Source organism: Propithecus coquereli, unplaced genomic scaffold (genome assembly GCF_000956105.1).
Source record: "Propithecus coquereli isolate 6110/MARCELLA unplaced genomic scaffold, Pcoq_1.0 Scaffold242, whole genome shotgun sequence".
Classification (NCBI taxonomy): Eukaryota; Metazoa; Chordata; class Mammalia; order Primates; family Indriidae; genus Propithecus; species Propithecus coquereli.
The window spans coordinates 2808288-2828935 of NW_012147975.1; the positions used below are offsets into that span (position 1 = coordinate 2808288).

Below are 20648 nucleotides of genomic sequence, written 5' to 3' on the forward strand. Positions count from 1 at the left end.
AGTCATTAAATCTTCAATCAATAGCATTTATGTTTTTGGGAAGATGCCAAGAAATATTTCTAAGGAGTCTTTTATTTCACTCCTTGGAATTCCATCCTGCACAGCAAGCATATCCCTGTCTTAAGCCCTACTTGGTCATGAGCACTTTGGGAAGCTGAGAGGGAGGAGCCCCAGCCCTGGGTCTATGGGCTTTCGGTGGGCGACAGGCCTCCAAGTGCTGCTTTAATACAGTCTAAATGCCATGTCAAGTAGCTAAAATGAATACTCTTTGGCAAATTCTCGTCTGCCCTCTTTCTTCAAAATTTCCATTCTAAAACCACTTTCAGTTCACCTTGAAAAGTTGGAAATGTCCATTCAGGGCCCACCAGGGAAAGGGCTCCACTCATTTCCTCTCGCTACCACAGAAAGCAGAGGATGAGACTTTTATAGGCCGGGCATGGTGGCTCACACCTGTAATGCTAGCACTTTGGGAGGCCGAGGCAGGAGGATCGCTTGAGGCAAGGAGTTTGAGACCAGCCTGAGCAAGAACAAGACACCATCTCTACCAAAAATAGAAAAATTAGCTGGGAATGGTGGTGTGCATCTTTAGTCCCAGCTACACAGGAGGCTGAGGCAGGAAGATCACTCGAGCCCAGGAGTTTGAGGTTGCAGTGAGTTATGATGATGCTACTGCACTCTAGCCTGGGAGATAGAGCAAGACCTTGTCTCAAAAAAAAATTAAGTTATACTAGCTTATCTCCCTGCACAGGTGTGATTACAAAGCTTCCACATTAACCTTCTACCCCTCATACTCTGTTTTCCTCTACACTAAAATTTGTTCTTGAAAGTGGGTCAGAAATTCAGGCTGCTGTAAGTTTCTGTAAAAAAAAAAACAAGAAGAAATAGCCCTTCAGGCAAAATGAAACCTATTAAAGCATTATCCTATCTATGTCATAGATTGCCTGTTGGAAATATTCTTGGCTAATGCACTCTGAGAACGTCATACTCTCTTTATATAAGAGCTTTCTGTGCTTCTGATCATAGGCGATCATGGCTCAGCTTCCCCAGGAGCAAAAAGCGAAGATTGCGGAACAGGTGGCCAGCTTCCAGGAAGAAAAGAGCAAGCTGGATGCTGAAGTGTCCAAATGGGATGACAGTGGCAACGACATCATCGTGTTGGCCAAGCAGATGTGCATGATTATGATGGAGATGACCGACTTCACCCGGTGAGCAGTGCCCAGCCCCCACCAGGCTGCCAGGAGGGCAGCTTTCTTCCTTGCCATGGTGCTTTGAAGACATCTCCTGTTTTCCACTCATCTCCACTATGAGGGGCTTCATGTACAATTATGCTCATTCTCTCTTTTCAGAGGTAAAGGACCACTCAAAAATACATCCGATGTGATCAGTGCTGCCAAGAAAATTGCTGAGGCAGGATCCAGGATGGATAAGCTTGGACGTACCATCGCAGACCATGTAAGAGACAGACGTGGGTCTCTAAGCTCCTGTAGGGCTTAGCAGCCAAGCCTGGTCCATTCCTGAGGTGGCTACAAGGACAGGTTTCATGGGCCACAGCACTCTTGACCTTCCTCTCTAAACATTGTCTTACCTTACTAATCTACTTAAACAGCATACAGTTTTAAGGATTTCTTTATTCCTGTTTCTTTTTTGACAAATCTTAGGAGCTAGGCCCAGTGTGCACGTGAGCACATCTCTGGAGCAGGTGTGTGAGTCTTAAAATCTTCCATCACTTGATAGCTAAAACCAGCCTCTGCTGTTTATGATGTCTAGTCTTTCTCTCCAGAACTTCCACTCTGGGCAGGAGCTGCTTCTGTAAACCCTGACACACTGGAACCACACGTGTAAGAGCCTCTTCTAAAGGGTTCATTGCATACGAGAATCAGGGCCCACTGAGCCAGTGCTTTAAGGCTAACGTACCCAGTTGGGGACAGGCTTCTACGTCCTCAACCACCCCACCGTCATCCCTTTATTCCCTCATACCCGTAGGTCCAAAAATGTGGTTCCTACTCCGGGAAATGTTGTAACACATTCCTTTGATGCTCCAAGACTTATCAGAGAAGCTTTTTCTCAGTTATAGTTTTTCTTTGTAGTTGACAAACTCTCAGCCTCAGCTAGGACACAGGATGAGTGACAGCTATCCCTTAGTACTCAAGCCAAAGATTGTGAAGTCATCCTTGACTCTCCTCTCTTTCACGCAGTCCAGTCGTAAGCCCTGCTGCTTCTACTGGCCAGATGCACAAACCGGTCGTTTCCTGGTTGCAACCACCAGCTCAGTCTAGACCTCCACAGCCCCTCCTAACTGATTTCCTTCTCTTCCACTCTTCACACAGCCACTAACACTGTCATCTAAAAATGCAAGTCAGACATGGTTCTGCCATGGCTGCTTATGGTCTCCAAGGCCTCATTTTATACCCCTCTTTGTTATTCACTGTGTCCCAGCTGCAATGGAAGAAAATGTTTTCTGTAAACACTTGAGACGTGTTCTCTGTGTTTCCTTCTTTGGGTAAAGCCTTCTAAGCCAGCCCTGATCCAGGAATCCCCCAAAGCCTAAGTTTTAGCAGCAAGACAGGAACTGGGCTGCCCTTTTCTCTGTGACTGGTCAGGACTTAGCCATCCACAGGTATTCTTTTCCTTGCTTTGGTTTACTCATTCATCCTCCACCTTGGCCTAGAGTGAGTGTCTTCTGTTATCAGGCATTTATCGTGTGCATGGCAGTTGAGCAGAAGAGCTGTTTGGGTGGTTATCTTACCTTGCTCAGAACGTGCTGACTTCTCTCCATAACCAGGCTCCTGCTTGCTCAGGCTTTTTCTCACCTTGAGGAACACAGGCTTCCACCTGCTCTAAGGGCAGAGGCAGAGTCCTTGGCAGTGGTGGTTTCCCTGCTGTCATGTACTGAGTCAGAGGAAGCCTCAGAAGGTCTTTACTGTACAGCCAGTGCTGTGCAGCATAGGGGTCCGTGAGTGACTTCCATCATCTCGCTTGCCTCCATCCCCAGGCAGAGCGGACAAGGCACCGGAGTGCCCAGGTAATTGGATAATTCATCTCTCTTACCCTTTGCTCTGGCCAAAGCGAGGAAGCGTATCTGTGCCACACAGAGGCATTCAGAAAGCCTTGGGGGTGGGGTGGTGCTTGGGCCAGGCCTGGAGTGCTCGGTGCTAAGCTTGTGTTCCCGTCAGTGCCCAGACTCGGCCTGCAAGCAGGACCTGCTGGCCTACCTGCAGCGCATCGCTCTCTACTGCCACCAGCTCAACATCTGCAGCAAAGTCAAGGCCGAGGTGCAGAATCTCGGCGGGGAGCTCGTTGTCTCTGGGGTAAGTGCTGTCAGTGGGACTGCGCTGAGCCTTGTCAAAAGGAAAGTAGCCTCTTGTCCACATATGCTCCTCAGCTGCCCTGGACAGGGAGCGTGTGCTGTATACAAACCCCAAGTTATGTCTCGGTCCCTGGTGGCCAAGGTCTACACCCTGTCTGCTCCTTGCTGAACTGCAGCTCTTTTTGGTGACAGCTGGGAGCCATTACAAGGGCTGGCCACTTGCTGGGGAAGAGTATTTTTATCTTCCTTGCTTTTCTTCCCCCAGAGAAGAATTAAGCCGGTTCAAAAATTATAAAGTAGACACAGCTAGGCTGCTTTCTCAAAAACCCTCCAAAGTGTCCGAGTGGTAGCTGTCTCTTTTTCCTTTCTTCGGGTCACAATCCTGGGCCCCTTCTCATCTTAGACAGGGAGAAGAAGTTGTTTCGCTGACTGTACTGGGGTCCATTGAGGCCCCATGGCTTCTCTTAATCCCACTGAATTTCCTTTAAAAGAAGTATTTTTTTTTTTTTGAGACAAAGTCTCACTGTGTTGCCCGGGCTAGAGTGCCGTGGCGTCAGCCTAGCTCACAGCGACCTCAAACTCCTGGGCTCAAGCGATCCTCCTGCCTCAGCCTCCCGAGTAGCTGGGACTATAGGCATGCACCACCATGCCCGGCTAATTTTTTCTATATATTTTTAGTTGTCCGATTAATTTCTTTGTATTTTTAGTAGAGACGGGGTCTTGCTCAGGCTGGTTTCGAACTCCTGAGCTCAAATGATCCGCCCGCCTCGGCCTCCCAGAGAGCTAGGATTACAGGCGTGAGCCCACCGCGCCCGGCCTGAAGAAGTATTTTTTTTATGCCGAACCTACTGATACCATTTGCTCATCTGCTACACCATGAATGCACCTGGTCTCTAGGGACCAGTTCTCCAAAGTCTCTAAGTGTGGGGCGGAGACCCCATCATGAGGCAGTTGTCACGTGTTCCATGTCGGTTGGCCTTCTCCCCTCCCGCTATTCACGGCACTTGTTTCTAGCACTGGGATCACTCAGTGCCAAAAAGGAAGGTGCAGATCCCTATCCAGCTGGTTGGAATAAATAAAAACTTGAGGGGTGGGGTGAGCAAGGTGCTTATGCTTGTTCCTTGTTACTCCCTTTTCTTCTTCAAAGGATCTGAGAGCAGGCACTTCCAGGCTATTCGGATAAGAGCAGCCATTGAGAGGGCTAATCAGTAACGGCGGGGCTGCCAGTACTCCACGCTCTGGGGACGGGCCCGGGCGGTGGGGGCCGCTCCTGCCAGGCCCGCACTGCTCATGCCCCTGTCTGCTTCTCAGGTGGACAGCGCCATGTCGCTGATCCAGGCAGCCAAGAACTTGATGAATGCTGTGGTGCAGACGGTGAAGGCATCCTACGTCGCCTCCACCAAGTACCAGAAGTCTCAGGGCATGGCTTCCCTCAACCTTCCTGCGGTGTCGTGGAAGATGAAGGCACCCGAGAAAAAGCCCTTGGTGAAGAGAGAGAAACAGGATGAGACACAGACCAAGATTAAACGGGCGTCTCAGAAGAAGCATGTGAACCCGGTGCAGGCTCTCAGCGAGTTCAAAGCCATGGACAGTATCTGAGTCGGCCTCAGCCAGGTGCCTCCACCCTCTGGGGCTCTTGAAGATCGGTCCTTGTTCTTCACTGAAATGAATTTGCTGAATAGACCACTGATGTTAGATTGCACAGGGAAACGGTCAGATTTGAACTTGTCCAGGTGGTGCATTTTGCAAGGACATATTTGCGTTTAAGTTGGTCAAAAATGCTTTTAGAATTCAGGAGCATATTTCTAGCTATATTTTTTATATGCTTAAGTAAAAATTCTGTAACCAAAGAGAATCCTACATTAACTTGTTAGTAACACTCTGGCCACTTTGGGATGCCAGTTCTCTTAGAATTCTCATAGTGGTGGTGGTTGGGTTTGAGAGAATTTGACTCAGCCTCAGAGGGTGGCAGGTGCAGCAGCTTGACTGCTTTAAATAACCCAAGATGTGACCCATGGTAGCTACCTGGGCATCTGAGGAAGCAACCTTTGGAGAAGGAATTTTCCCAGAAAGATCTTTAAAGGGATAAACCATATGAAACCCAGTAAAACAAAATGTATCATGAAGAAACCTGATTACTCTTTATGACATGAAATGAGAATTTTAATGCATGGTTACAATTACTAACGTACTCTGCTGCAGGACATTAATAAAGTTGCTTTTTGCAGGCTAGAATGTCATGATGCCGTAATCAGAACATGCTTTTTTCCCTTTCTTCCAGCTTCAAATGCAGATTCATCATTGGGCTCACTTCTAATAACTGCAATGTTTCCTGCCTTAGGCAGCAGAAGCCTGACAAAATAGTGTTTGCTTAGGCAATAATTTAGACTTTACCTTATTTGTGATTACTATAGCAATTACTATAGCTACAAGGTCTAATTTTACTGTCTTATTTAAATTTTATGAATTTGAATGTTTTTTACACTAACTTTTCCCAATAAAGTCCACTATGAAACCACGTCTAAGGGCCAGAGTCATTCTCGCCGCCTTCACGTCACGGATTTGCCCACAGCATCCGCAGTGCTCAGGGAGGGAAGACTGTCCGTGGCTCTAGGCCGTGCTTGCTCTAGTGTTTCCGTCAAGTGTCCCGTCAAAAGTCACCTTATCAAAGAGAACTCTTGACAAATCCGTACCCACCTCCCTTCACTGAGCTGCTCCACATACCATTTGTTTCTGCTGTAACCGCCACATGGGCCGGGATCTTCATTTTGTTCACCACTGCATTTCCAAGGCCCACGACCCTTCTGCATAGGAAGGCACTAGAGAAATATTTGCTGAGTGGTCTCCGGCCGCTGAGCCTGGGACAAGCACGAGATGGGTCTGCCTCCCTCTACATCCTGACACTTCTGGCTTCTCAACCAGGACATGCCCCTGGGCTGGGCAGTCTCCATGACACTGCTTCAGGTGAGGCCTGGCAACCGAGGAGCCAAGGACTGCAGCCAGGAGCGCGCCTCCCTCAGGCCTGTGCTCAGTGACTGCGTCCCCAGCCGCCCTTGCTGGCAGCACCTGCGCCCTCGTCCCTGCTAGTCACCCGGCAGTGGCCCCCGTGCCCCTGAACAGATACTTAGCAGCCCTGATCCTCACAGCTTCCAGCCCCCCCAGGCCAGGGCTGCCTCCCCACCAAAGGAAAAGAGAAGGAGCCACCATGTCCTGGGCACCCCAGAATACATCTGGCCTCTCCCCATCACCCCATCATCTGTGCAACCTGTGAGGTGCCACGGCTGCACCTCCAACTTCACATCTGAAGACGCCAACTCAGAGAGGCGAAGCCCTGCACCACTTTGCATGGCAGCAAGTGGCCCAGCCCAGCGCTCAGCTTCCAGACCCAGTCCCTCCAGAGCCCTGACGTTCTGGTCATCCTGCTGGCATGTGATGCCAGTGGCCTCTCCTTCCTGCCTCGTCACACTTCCAGATCTTCGTGGTTTCCATACCCTTCGCCCCTGCCTGCTCCTCACCTTTACCAGCTCATTCTCCACGTGACCTCAAGGGTCCCCGGCTCAGACCTGGGTCCTGTTCTCTGTTCAGCCACAGCAGCCCTGAGGCTGATGACTCCAAGAAGTGGCTTAACAACGGGCTTCCCAGGGCAGGGCCGGGGTGGATGCGTCTGTCTACACACACGTTCATTTATAATACATTTTACTGCTATCAAGGACTGTAAAATGCAATTTACAAATAATAATAAAACACACATAACTTTTACTATAAATTCCATCTAGCCCACTGATTCTTGGGGAAGCCTTCCACTGATTTTCTTGCATCCACAGCCAACCTATAGTCGTAACTAACAAGACTAGTTCAACGTGAATGTTGCTTGGTATTTTTGTGTACTTAAGGAGTGAGATGAAAGCGAAACAACAAAAACATGTTGGATTTTCACTTCGTCAGTGAGTGACTTCTTTGCTGAATCAGGCCATAGATGTCAAATACTGTAAGACAATTTCCTCCATTCGTGCTACGGACACCGTAAGCACTACAGATGACACACTTTCGAGCTTAATTGGCATTATTAACACTTTCTTCATTATTTTAAGTCTAGTCAATCAACAAAACAAATTCAGCCTTGATCTGCAGCATTTCGCAGTTCCCATGGTGTGCACGCTCCCACCACATCGGATCTCAAGCCATCGACTGGGCTGCTGAGCGTGGCGGGAGGGAAGCGCGGCGCGTGAACACGTCCACCACCCAGCACAACCGACACACGCTCAAGAGCACAGATAGTGGTAAATGTAGTAATTGGGAAAGGATGAGTTTTGAGTTATTGACCTTTTTAAACTTAGGCTGACATTTATACAGTGAAATCCACTCTTTGTGGTATATAGTTCCATGAGTTTTGACAAATGCAGTCCTGTAACCACCACCGCAGTGAAGACACAGGACGGTTCCATCAGCCCCACCCCAGACCGCCTGTGCCGGCCCAGTCTAGTCAAAATATTCCCCAACCCTAAGTCCTGGCGACACCCTTTCCCTGTCATTTATCCTGTTCCAGAAGGTAAGTAAATGGCATAACAAACGACGACGCACCGCACTGGGTCTGGCTACGTAACGGAGATGCGCGTCGGTCAGTAACAGCGGCTGTTATTGCCGAGTATTCCAGCGTCAGGATGCGCGGTAGTTTGTCCACTCCCCGGATGAGCGGCATTTGTTTCCACTTTTATTTTTTACAAGTGACATTGATACAAACATTCACATGCAGGTGTTTGTCTGCTTCTCTTGAGCGGAACCCAGGAGTGAGACTGCCGTGTCGCACGGGCGGCTTTCCGTGAGGGCCGCGCCGTTCTGCACTCCCGCGGGCAGCGTGCGCGTGTCCCGCTCGGCGTCCTCGCCAGCACGTGGTCTCGCCCAGCCGTGCAGGTCGGAGGTCGTTCCAGCCACTTTCATAGGTGTGTGGTGGCGTCTCACTGTGGTTTGAACTGGCACTTCCCCAGCTGACGACGTCGAGCGTCTTTACGTGTGCTTGTCTGTCACGTGGGTATCTTCGTCGGTGAAATGTCTTTTCACATCTTTCGCCTAGTTTCTAATTGGGCTGACTGCTTATTGACGGGTTCTGAGAGTTCTCTGCATATTCTGGATACAAGTCCTTCGTCAGACATGTGATTTGCAAATGTTTCCTCCCTGTTCATGGCTTATCTTTTTATTTGCTTGGCAATTTCTTTCACGGAAAAAAGGTTTTAACTTGGTGAAGTCCGATTGATCAGTTTCCAATTTTATAAACGGCGACTTTGGGGTTGCACCCCCTCCCGCTCTATTTCCCGCTCCGCGCCCTCGAGCGCACGTGGTGAGCCAAGGAGCGAACGAATGAGCAGCGCTCGCCGCGGCCACTTGGCCCCTCGCCCCCATCGCTTGCGCAGGGTTTCGCACTCCCCCGCCTCAGGCCTTCCCGAGGCTGAGACCCTCTGCCCACCTTACCTGGCTTGTTCTTCAAGCATCCTGCAGGTCTCGGCTTGGCTGTTGCCCGCTCTGGGCGCAGAGGCCAGGGGCCGTCTCAGCTCCAAGCGCCCCAGGCCTCCGCCTCGCGGTACGGGTCACACTGCTCCTGCCCGTCTGCCCCAGCAGACCACGAGCTCCCTGACAGCAGGGCCCATGACTCACGAATCTCAGAACCCTGACGCCTCACACATGCTAATGCTTAGTCAATGCAGTTCGAGAGAGAGGAGGAATGAACAAGTGAATTAACAAAACCAAGTCTGCTACACCCACCGCGCGCCCATCCCGGTCCTCCACACAGACCTCCCGGTTCGGCCCAGCCCAGGAGCAGGGAACCAACAGTCACGCAGGGCCTACAGGGTGTCAGCGCTCACGGCTCTCAGTCTAGTCCTGGCCACAAGGCCAAGAGCCCTGTGGCCCCACCGTGTGACAGGGGTCAGAAAAGCAAAGTGGCCATGAGGCTCCATAGGAAGAACTCACCAGCACGCCACGTTCTGGTGGCCATGGCCCCCATTACCATTCCCTGCCTAACATGGAGCCCTGGTCACTCTCCCAGGATGGCACCCAATGGGAAGGCAGAGAAGGGGTCCTCCCAGACCTGCAGATGATCGTCAGTGCTGAGTTGGGAGGTGGGACCAGAGCCCATCCCTGAGCAGCCCAAGCCTGAACGCTGGGCTCCCTGCTGCCTGTCTCCTGGGAGGGTCGGCTTAACAGCCCAGGTGAACCCAGGTGAGGCCAAAGAGAAAACAGACTGCGGCCCCACCCACGCCCTCCCTGACGCCCTGTGTGTGTGTGGAGAGGCCCTTACTGCGGCCCCCCACACTCCTGTGCCCCCAAAGTCCCTCAGAGCTCATGGCCCAAAGTCTCCCTTCTGCTCTACAGACATCGGTTTTATACAGCACACCTGAGTGTAGAGGGGGTGCGGGGGACCTCAATCAGGCTCCTCTAGTGGCACTCCTGCCCCGGGACGCCTTTCCACACACCAGGTCAGACCCTGCTGGTCACAAGAGGCCTCAAGCCCCAGCCTTGCCCCAGCACCACGCCAGGGCCTCACCGGCCACCCTCTGCACTCACCCTCTTGCCAGCCCTCGGGCAAGGCCTGCGCTTGCCCGGCCTCGGCGCTCACGGCCACAGGGGAGGGCCCAGCCCACACCCTCCCCTCTCCCTGCCTCTCCGCCCTTCTCCCATCCGCCCACAGGGCCTGCTGACACCACGTCCAATGTGTCTCTCGACCTTGGCCAGGTCCTGGCACCTTCTTTGTGAACCCTGCTCTGAATCCTGCTCTGCTGTGGCCACACCTGCCCAGCCATCGCCCCCGGCCCTCCCACCACCGCCTGTCAAACAGCGTCCCGCAGGCCGCACAGCAGGCCCAGCGCAGCCCTTAACCTCCGGGCCAGCTGCCGGGAGGATCTGAGAGCCGGAGGGCAGCTGGTGCCCGAGTCTACAGCGGTGCCCTCCAGTCCAAGCCCCACCAAGCCAAGCCCTGAGGCGTCCCGCTCTTCCCGGCCGTCCTCCTGGGGTCTCTGCACAGGCTGCACCTCTGCTCCCAGCTCCCAGGGGGTTGTGGCAGGAGAGGGGATGAGGAGAAGGGCCAGGTGCTGAACAGAGGGACTGTAAGGAAAGAGGTCACCCACGGACCCCATGGTTTCTCTGGGCCTCAGTTTCCCCTCAGCTCAGTGAAAATAACATTTCTACAGGCTGGTCCTGCCCTGGACTGGCCTTCCTGACTTTCCCTCCTGGAGGCTGCAGGAGCCGCCCGAGCCGGCAGGAGTGAGCCTCTGCGGCACTGCGCACGGCTGAACGACACACACCAGAATCCAAATCTGGAAAGCCCAGGGCCGGGGTTGCCGTGGCAACCTGCAGCCAACTCCCAGCCTGGCGCTCAGCCTCTCTGGGGAGGGCGCCGCGACTTGCCAGGCTCGGCCGCCCCCACCTCGGGCTTGACCCAGCTCCCACTTGGACACGGGAGGGGCGAGGGCACCTCTGTGCCTCTGCCCTGTCCGCTGGGCCCGGCAGGCCTGAGCTGGCCCCGGCTCCACTGCCAGTGTCTCCGAGTAGAACGCCGTGGCCTCCAGAGTCCAGCAGGCCACCCCCGTGTCCTTCCGCCAGCCAGGCGCCCACACCCATCGTTCCCGCAGCTGAGCCCATCAGCTGCCTAGGCTGACACAGCACCCCCAAGTGTGGCCCTTCCGCCAGGGCCAGGGAGGTGACGCCCCCCCACCCACCGCAACCCTCCCTCCCAGCCAGGGTGCCCAGCACTGGGGCGGTGCTTACCTGTGTTTGCTCTCCTTTCATGGCACTCGCTTTTGACAGAGGAGGAAACAAGGTCAGGGAGCTGCTATGTGGTAAAGAGCCAGAAGTTTCCAGCTCCTAAGCCCAGACCAGTCCCATGGAGCCTGTTCCTGGATACCCTGGGATGAACATCCCTGTGTCCCCTTGGGGGCCCCTCACCCCCTGACTCACCTAACCACCCTGGGGGGCTCCCAGGCACAGCCCTCCAGCCACGGGCCGAGCCCAGTCTGCACACAGAGTAGACGGACAATGGCCTTCACGTTTCCATTTAATGGCCAAGTCGACACTGCCCAGATGGTGCCCTCCTGCCTGATGTCCCCTGAAGAACCCACCCAAGCTGCGCCCCTCGGCCTCACTAGCTGCATCCCAGTCCAGTCTTGGTGTGGGGTGGCCTCATCTCAGCTCCTTCAGCAAGCTCTTGACGGAGCCCAGCAGGTCCCGGAAGTAGCCCTCGTCCTCGCCATCCTGGAGCTCCAGGCTAGCCAGAGCCTCGTACTCAGCCTGCAGGCTGGCCAGCGTCCTGCCGAGCGAGGGGTCCCGACGGTAGTGGTCCCGGCAGGTGGCCAGGAGGGCGCCCAGGGTCTGCAGCACCTTCTCTCGGGCGTCGTGCCCAGGCAGTGCCAGGAGGTGTGCCGTGATCTCGCACCAGCCCTGCTCCCGCAGGCCCGGCAGGAGGTGCACCTGGCGATACTGCTGCAGCTTCTCTGGGGACGTGTCCTGGGTCAGCTCGGCCTCCTCCTCGGCAAACATCTGCCACCGCACAGCCAAGCAGGGCGTGGTAGTGGGGAGGGGACACACAGAAGGCAGTCAGCTCCCACAGGGCCAGCTCTGCCCTGCAAACACCAAGACACGTGGCCGACCCCTGTGCCCCACCCTCTGTCTCCGTCCCCTTAGGCCTCCAAGGACCTCAGCGGAGAAGGCCCATGGAGTCACGCACGCTCCCCCACCCATCCATGTGTCTGCCCATCTGTCTGTCCACCCGTCCATCGGAGCCACCCGTGCAGTGCCACGTGCTAGAGAACCAAGACAGACGCGGTTCAGAGGGACCCTCTGCCTGCACATTCTGCCCTACCCAGGGCCAGCGGCTGCCCGCTGCCCCAGCCCTCAGGTTTCTGCTTAGCCACCACATCCCATAGGACATCCTCACTAACGTTCCAAGTCTCTTCTGTCCACCCACCTGTCCCTTCATCCCTCCAGACGGAGAGAAAAGAGACCTGGGAAGCGGCCTGGGTCTCATGGCCGGCAGCAAATGCAAGGCAAAGTGAGGAACAGCAGGGCAGGCCCAGGCACTCACCTTCTCAGTGACCAGGTCATAGAGCAGGGTGACCACGCGCACAGCCAGCACTTCCGTGCCCTTCTCCTGCACCAGACTCCTCAGGACCTGCAGCCCGCCCAGCTTCAGGAACTGCTGCTGGGCATAGGGGAAGTGGCGCAGCAGGGAGCACAGTGCGAACAGGACCTGGCGGGGCAGAGGTCCAGGTAGGTGACCGGCCACACGGAGCCGGACCTGCCCCGAGGCCCAGTCCCCTTTCTTCCTGGCCCCATGCAACACCCTGGGCACAGGTCTATGCCAGAACCCGGTGCTTTCAGCATCACCTTGTGGCCAACAGCGGACAGAGGCCCAGGGCAGGAAGCCAGGGGTAAGGCCCCAGGCAACTCGACACGCTGCCATCTGTTTTAGCTGAGTGCGACCTCTCCCCACACACCAGCCAGTGGGTGACGCTCAGGCCCCCAAGGGTGACAGGCACAGCCTTTCCTTTCAGGGCCACAAGTGTGCTGGGCGCTGGCGGGAAGCAGGGTGGAGACGCACCTTCTTCTTTGCAGTGAGCGGCTGCTCCGTGGCCAGGATGACCAGCAGCTTCTGCAGGGCTCCACCTTCGACGGCCTCCACCTGGACCCTCGGGTTGCTGGGGAAGGAAGCACAGGGAAGCGTGACCTCTCTGCCGCCAGGGACCGGCTGGCTCGGAACTGACGCCACGCCAGCCATCCTGGGGAGGAACGAGGAGCACAGTGGGAGGTTCCCGTGTTGCCCATTTGTTTGTTGGTACATTTAAGTTTGTATACATGTGTGTGCTCGTTCATTCGTTCATTCATTCATTCATTCCCTGTCACTCCGGAAAGCCTGGACGCAGTTGGGAAACAAAGACTAATGGGTGCGGACCCGCCTGGGTGCAGTGACCTACGGCACAGACGGCAGGGCCAAGGGCCCCCAGACCAGTGCCCCACTCCCCGGCAGCCAACGGCAGGGGTGAGCTGGGAAGGCGAGCCACCTTATCATTTTAAGATTATTCTGAAGCCAAAGGTGCTACTTCCGTGTCTCTCTTATGGGAAGCCTTTCTCGATGCTCCCCAGGCCAGTGCTGGGTGCTCCTCCTTCCACGGTCCCAGGCACGTCACACACGGGGGCCATGACTAATGGGTTCCCCTCTGGGTATGGAGCTCGTCTCCTGTCCTGGATCAGCACTCGGATGGCACATGGAAAACGCTTGTGGGAGGCGGCAGGTGGAGAGCGCGAGACCCAGGGAGCCTCTGAATACCTAAGCAGATCCCTGCTCGCCCTGCTCTCCGAGAGCAGCTGCTGCGGTTTCTCTCCTGTACTCTCAGTGCTCAGAGCCTGTCATGTCACGGGGCCCTGGCCAACGGGGAATGAATGAATGAATGAATGAATGAATGAATGAATGAACACACGTATACAAACATAAATGTACCAACAAACAAATGGGCAGCACAGAAGTGCTCAAAACCCAGAGCTGCCTCTGGAACTCCCTCCCCATCCTGCACTGGAGGAACAGTGATACGATTACAGCAAACATTTCAGGCCCAGCCCTCCCGGATGAAAGGATACGGGGGCCAGCTTGGTGGCTCACACCTATAATCCCAGCATTTTGGAAGACTGAGACAGGAGGATTGCTTGAGGCCATGAGTTCAAGATCCCCCTGGGCAACATAGTGAGACCCCGTCTGTACAAAAAATTTAAAAATTAGCCGGGCATGGCAGCACACGCCTGTAGTCCCAGCTACTCGGGAGGCTGAAGTGGGAGATCCACTTGAGCGCCGGAGTGTGAGGTTGCAGTTAGCTGTGATGACGCCACTGCACTCCAGCCTGGGCAACAGCGTGAGATCCTGTCTCAAAAAAACAAAAACGACTTTATCGAACTGCACATGTTCACTTAAAAAAAAAAAAAAAAAAAGGCTGTGGGGCCTCCATAAGGGGACATGGCTGGGACCCCAGCAGGACCCCCTTTTGCTGGCTCCTTGCTTTTTCAGATCAGTTAGTGATTAGTTAAGGAGCAGGTGCCTAACGCAAGGACCTATATGGTCAGGCCCGTGGGGAGGGGACGGCTCTCCCACTCAGCACCCACTTACGAGGTCCCAGAGAAGAGGGGGGCAGGCAGACAAACAGCCTAAGGCCAGCAGCAAGGGGAGGGGACGGGCCAGTGTCAGACTGTGGCTGTCACACCCACCCACATGGCCCACAAAGGGCACCAAAGTCTACCAAGGTCTCCGTGTGTCTCTGGCTGCCTTACCTTCGTGTGGCCACAAGCTCCCTGGAGACCCGAAAAGTACCTGTTCCTCCTAACCCCCGACCCTCCTACCCAGGGGCCCTCACGGCATCCCGGAGAGTACGGCCGGCTGCAGGCAGCAAAGACAGAGTGGCAGGAGTTGGCTCCCAGTCCCAAATCCAGAAAAGCGGGGAGGCAGGTGCCAGAGAGGTCACACATTGTGCCACTGCTCGCAGGAGGTGGCCTGGCACATAGCAGGTGCTCTGTCAGAGCTGGCCGAACGGAACAAAGGGGCGCCCAAGTCATTCCCAGAGGATGGCTCAGCCCTTCCCTCCCCACCAGGAGGCAGCTTCGAGGTCGAGGCAGACCTGGCATGCCGCGCCTGTTTCCTGCTGAAGCACGGCATGCTCCTCATGCCCACGTCCCCCCGTGTCCTCTCAGGCGGAAAGGAAGCCGGGCGGGCCCACCACAACTCCCGCGTCTGAGGAGCAGCCTGGCGACGGGCCAGGGTCCCTGGGGAGGGAGGCTGACAGCTCCTCTCCAGAGAGGCAGGTGGGCACCGGCGCAGGGGGCTGGGAGCCGAGCTCTCCCCTGCCCCTGCTCCCCCGACAGAGGAAGGCAGCTGCTGCATCAAAGCGTGAGCTCACAAGGGCCCTCTGCCATCACGTGCCTGAGGAACGCTCACCCCCGACAGCAGGGCTAGGAAGAGAAGACGCCCACGCGGAGAAATCCACACAAGCATCGAATGCTGCCTCCCAAAGGCCGGGCCTGCACCGCCGAGGCGCCCCAGCCCCCGGCCCACAGCGCAGCGTCATCGTGGGCCCGGGAAACCAATCGCCCAGGCCTAGCAACCCTTCCATTCTCCATCCCAGAACCAGGAAAGAGAGACGTTCTCTTCTCCAGAAGGTAGGCTGACGTGAGCCAGGCTCGCGACAGCTCGGTCCCGCCTCCTGCTGGCAGACTGTCCACACCCCACGGAGCGAAGCCCACTCAGGACAGGAGAGAACAGAGCTCGAACACAGGACAAGTGAAGCAGAGAGAAAAAGAGGAAGCTGATGACCTTTCGTAAGCTGCTGAAATCACTTTTATAAGGCAATAAATCTAGTTTTTCACGGGAAGGGCCTGGGTGGGTAGAGCAGGGCCGTGGGCCAAACATGGCCTGTGACAGGGCACAGCCTGGCAGCCCTGCCCTGCCCTACCCGGCCTCTCACACGACCAGCGTAACACGCACACCCACGCCAGCTCTGGGCCCGACCGCAGGGCTCCATGGCTGCAGGAGTTCCATAGAACACCCTTCTGTAGCAGCCTTTTAGTCAAGGGTTGAGGAAACGCGGCACAGGGAAGGGGGAAAGGCCAGGCCCACAGTTCCAGATGCTCCTCAGTCCATCCAGGGGAGGACAACAAGAGTTGGGCACTTCATGAGCATTCTGTCCCCAAGGGCAGAATCTGCTCCCAGAAACAGACCCTCTCTCCCAGGCAGCTCAGCCTTGGACTCTGAAGGCCCACAGCGGTGTGGGTGGGGGAGATAGCGCCCCAAAAAGCTCAGAGGAAGGTCTGGGGATTCTCAAGGGCCAGGGCCTGGAGGACCCTCGGGGGGAATCCCGTGAACAATGGCTGATGACCTTGGGAAGTCCTTGACTTCAGTTTCCTCACCTGTGAGGCAGAGCTAAGACTACCCTGTGCTAAAGGTAGAACAGCTAACGAAAGCCAAGCAAAATGCTACCAATGCCTCACGGCCCGATTATAATTACGGTGGGTTTGCCACACCACGAGGCCAGACCATACCCTGGGGAGCGCGGCTTGTTCAGCCGAATGCCTCCAGCACATACTATAGGTGCCGGAGCACACACGCAGGTGCACATAGCAGGTGCTCTGCCAAAGCTGGCCGAATGGAACAAAGGGGCGCCCGAGTCATTCCCAGAGGATGGCTCAGCCCTTCCCTCCCCACCAGGAAGCAGCTTCGAGGTTCGAGGCAGACCTGGCATGCCGCGCCTGTTTCCTGCTGAAGCACGGCACGCTCCTCCTGCCCACGTGCCCCTGTGGAGGGGGCCGGTCCTCCTGGCTGGAAGGTGGGTGTCCTAACAGCAGGGATCTGAGGGGCCTGGCACACATCAAAGTGACATCAGTGACGCTGGTGTGCTCAAAGTCAACAGAAGGCTATTAAGGAGGTAGCTCATCTCTGATGAGATAAATGAGAATAAACCTTGTTCAGGGCTAAGCCGGCTGGACTAAATAAATACCATTAGCACTTGGATCACCGGGATGTTCACAATCAGCAGGCGAGTCAGCTGTGTGCAGAGGACGGCAGCAGCTGCTACGCTGCAAATGCTGGAGGGGAGCAGGGGCTGGGTGGATTGCAGAAATGGAAGTGATTGCCTTTGCAGAACCCAAACGGTTTGGGTCAGGGTGACAGCAATGTGGGTAATCTGCCAAGGGTCAGAGGTCACCTTCTGGCTAGCTGAAGCTGAGCAGGGTCTGGGTGGGAGGGGAGCGCAGGGGCTGACCTGGGATGAGCAGCCAGGCCGGCCACAGGGCCCACAGGAACGCTGACCACGCGCCGCCCTTCCCCATCCCTGGCACTTGGGGCCGGCCGTGTAATTCTCAGACCCAAGTGCGATATGAAAATGTGGAGCGCCTCGTTAAAAAACTATTAGGAATTTCTAGAAAGTAAGAGCCAAGTGTGGCAGTTGCAGGGCCGTCAGGGTATGCACAGAAACCCTGCTCAGGGGTGAGTGGGAACAATGAGGGCTTAAAAATGAGTTTTAATCTGCGGAAAAGGAGAAACACTAGAAAAGGCAGAGCGGTGGGGTGGAAAATAAGGATGGGGTTACTGGTTAGAGGGGGGCAAGGAAATGCTAAGGTGAAACCCTGACTGCAGACCACACCAGGACACTGGGGGCACAGCAGAGGGCTGGATGTGCTTGTCCATGAGGAGGAAAGTGCCGGTTTTCTTCCGAAATGCCCCTTGAGAAGATGCCACGCACTGGGGGCAGAGGGCACATCTCACAGGCGTATGTGGGCAGTCCCGCCTGGGGAAGCTGTGCGTGCTCACCTTCTTGCCCAGAAAGATCTTCTCCGGTGGCCTCACTTTGCCTGAGCCCTAACACGTGGCCTTGATCATCTGTGGAACACAGGGATTTGCGGGATGTGTATCCTGAAATAAGTGGGTGCGAGAGGGACCCATACTCGCCTGCCATCTAGGGATGAATGGAATTAAATTAATTACCAACTGGAATAAAAATAGAATAGGTTCGCCAAAAATAATTGCCACACACAACTCCTCCGCATGACAGTGAAGTCCCCCAGAGAAAGAAAATGTCCACCCTGTACCATAGCCTCACACTACCTCAGTGTGCTGGGAACCACCCTGGGCCCTCAGAGGTTCCACCCAGACGCTGGGGAAAGGCAGGGCCACCATCTGACCCCTTTGTGCACAGTCCCCGCGAGAAGCCACTCACGTAAGCATATGTCTCTTTATCTCCTTTAATCTGATTCTTCCTTCCTCAGTTTGTCTTTGTGTTTCGTGACGTTGGTATTTATGAAGAGTACAGGCCAGCTGTAGAATGTCCCTCGGTTTGCATTGGTCTGATGTATTCTCGTGATGAGATCGGGGTTATGCATTCTGGCAGCAACATCACAGAAAGAATGCTGTGTCCTGCTCAGTGCATCGTAACAGGAGGCAAATGATGTCCATCAGTCCCACACTGGTCATGTTCTCTTTGATTACTCCCTTATGGTGGTACCTGCCGGATTTCTCCACTATAAAGTCACCATTTTTCCTCTGAGATTAATATTTTGTGGGGAGACACTTTGAGATACGAAGACAACCTGTTCCTCATCAAACTTTCACTCACCAGTTTTGGCATTCACTGAAAATTCTTGCTTAATTATTCCAGACTGAGCATCCCAAATCCGAAATTCAAAATGCTCCACAATCAGAAAGGTTTTGACTGTCGACATGATGCTCATAGGAAATTTCAGATTTCAGATTTTTGGATTAGGGATGCTCAACCGGTAAGTATATAATGCAAGTATTCCAAAGACTAAAGAAATCTGAAATCTGAAATATCTCTGGTCCAAAGCATCTCAGATAAGGGACACTCATCCTGTGCTGTGACATCTGTCAAACGACGGTATTCGAACTCCATTACTACTTCTATCTTTATCTGCTGGCACTCTGCCTGAAAGAAAGATTTTCCTTCTTTCCCATTCATTCATTTATATCAGTGTGGATGCATGGATTCTTATTTAATCAATGGGATAGAAGGCATTTCTATCATTATTTATTTTGATACTCAAGTTATCCTTGATTTAATTACCAGGGCCTTTTCATACTGGCTTCTGTGTCTTTTTAACATGTTTCCATCATTCTTTGAGAGTACTTCCTCACTTCCTGGCACAAGATGTTCTTGTACAAGATATTGCTCTTTTCCTATGCCAGCCATGGAATCAGCCATTTCTCCAACAAACACTTGGAGCACTTTTTGAAGATACCGATTCTTTAGCCAGGCATGGTGGTACTCCTGTAACCCCAGCTACTCAGGAGGCTGAGATAGAAGGATCACTTGAGCCCAGGAGTTGGAGGTTACAGTGAGCTGTGACTGCTCCACTGCACTCCAGCCTGAGCAATAGAGCAAGACCCTGTCTCAAAAAAAAAAAAAAAAAAAAAAAAGACTTAAAAAAAAAAAAGACAGAAAATATAGATTCTAAGCCCTACCCTACATATACTAAATCACAATCTCAGAATATGTGGCTCCAAAAACCTGATTATTCATAAATGTCCCAGATGATTCTTTAGTTCTTAGGACCAGCATTTGGGATAACTAGACCCAATGCCAAGCCTCCTATCCAGTGCAGCACCTTTGATAACTGTCTTCCCAGTACTTGAAGACTAGCACACTAGCGAGAGCACCGTCACACAAGGCAGACTTATACTAGTTTTAAACCTTACTAGTTGCTAGAAGATCTTGTGATAGTGAGTTGAAATCTGCTGGCATCAAGCTTCTATGCCCAGGACCCAAGTCCACCCTTTCAAAGTACAGAGGGTTGCCTGATCCTGCCCTGACAGGTCAGCCCTCCGGAAGCTCAGGAGCAGCCAATGCCCAGAGAAAGCTCCCCTCTCACAACGTGGCGTCAGGGGATCCTACGTCATTCTCAGTGTGACTCTGGAAACCCTTTACCTCCCCGACAATGCTCTAGGGATCCTGCTCCATGTACTGGCAGAGGAGGTGCCCAAACCTACCTGCAGGGCTCCAGCCCGGCCAACCCGCTCCAGTGTCAGTGGGCTCAGCTGCCTCTGTCACAGGGCCACTCTGCCCCTAATTCCTCAGGCCACCTCTCCATTTTTGGCAGTAGCATCACAGAGCTTACCCTGGGCCTGCCTAGGTCAAATCCCTGGAGGCTGTTCACATGATCTGTTGATGAGACAGGGGGTCCCCAACATGGCTCTGAACCCAAATACAAGGCTTCTGATTTATTCTTTGTCTCAGCAGGCAAAAAGCAAGTTGCAACAGTATGGGTGGTATGACACCATATATTTATTTCTGGGTGGTGAGTTTTTTTTTTAAACAATAAATATGAACTACTTATAAAATTAAAAGTTTAATAACAATAAAACTTAAAATGTCACTTAGCTACCTAAGCTGCTAGTCTGTCACTATTCTTTCGGATCCTCATTCTGTCATATATCCCACACGTTGGTTATCCCTTCCTGATCTGTGCCATCTGTTCCCATGTCTCCACATGAGAACCAGAATGCAGGCTGGACAGGACAGAGTCTGACACGAGCTCTCTGGCACATCACTACGACAAAGGCTTTGTTGATACCAAACACTTTCTAAATAAACACTGATTAGGTCTGATTGTTTAAGCTGCTACAAATCCACGACTTCATCATTTCTCTACCTGTTCTATTAGATTATCATCAGATTCTGTCAAATGCTCTCCTGAAATGCAGACTTCCTCTGTGTCTACAACATTGGCTTAATCTCTTAGCCTGGCATATCTTTCTGAAAAAGGAAATTAGAATTCGGAGGGAAGGCCGGGCGCGGTGGCTCACGCCTGT

At 53.8% G+C, this 20648-nt stretch overlaps 2 protein-coding genes across 3 annotated transcripts in view; one reads left to right on the forward strand and one right to left on the reverse strand.

The window, feature by feature from the left end:
- The window catches only part of CTNNA1 (catenin (cadherin-associated protein), alpha 1, 102kDa), a 176610-nt gene extending 170783 nt beyond the window's left edge, over nucleotides 1-5827 (forward strand). Inside the window, exons 15-18 of the mRNA XM_012646360.1 lie at nucleotides 1024-1205; nucleotides 1347-1452; nucleotides 3174-3308; nucleotides 4619-5827. Coding sequence (XP_012501814.1) covers nucleotides 1024-1205; nucleotides 1347-1452; nucleotides 3174-3308; nucleotides 4619-4906 — 711 coding nt within the window. The 3' untranslated portion in view covers nucleotides 4907-5827. The remainder of the gene's footprint in view (nucleotides 1-1023; nucleotides 1206-1346; nucleotides 1453-3173; nucleotides 3309-4618) is intronic.
- Nucleotides 5828-11332: 5505 nt separating this feature from the next.
- Nucleotides 11333-20648, reverse strand: part of SIL1 (SIL1 nucleotide exchange factor) — a 239962-nt gene continuing 230646 nt past the window's right edge. For both annotated transcript variants that reach the window (XM_012646364.1, XM_012646365.1), the window contains exons 8-10: nucleotides 12894-12990; nucleotides 12378-12542; nucleotides 11333-11833 (exon numbers count right to left, since the gene is read on the reverse strand). In XM_012646364.1, coding sequence (XP_012501818.1) covers nucleotides 11477-11833; nucleotides 12378-12542; nucleotides 12894-12990 — 619 coding nt within the window. In that variant the 3' untranslated portion in view covers nucleotides 11333-11476. The remainder of the gene's footprint in view (nucleotides 11834-12377; nucleotides 12543-12893; nucleotides 12991-20648) is intronic.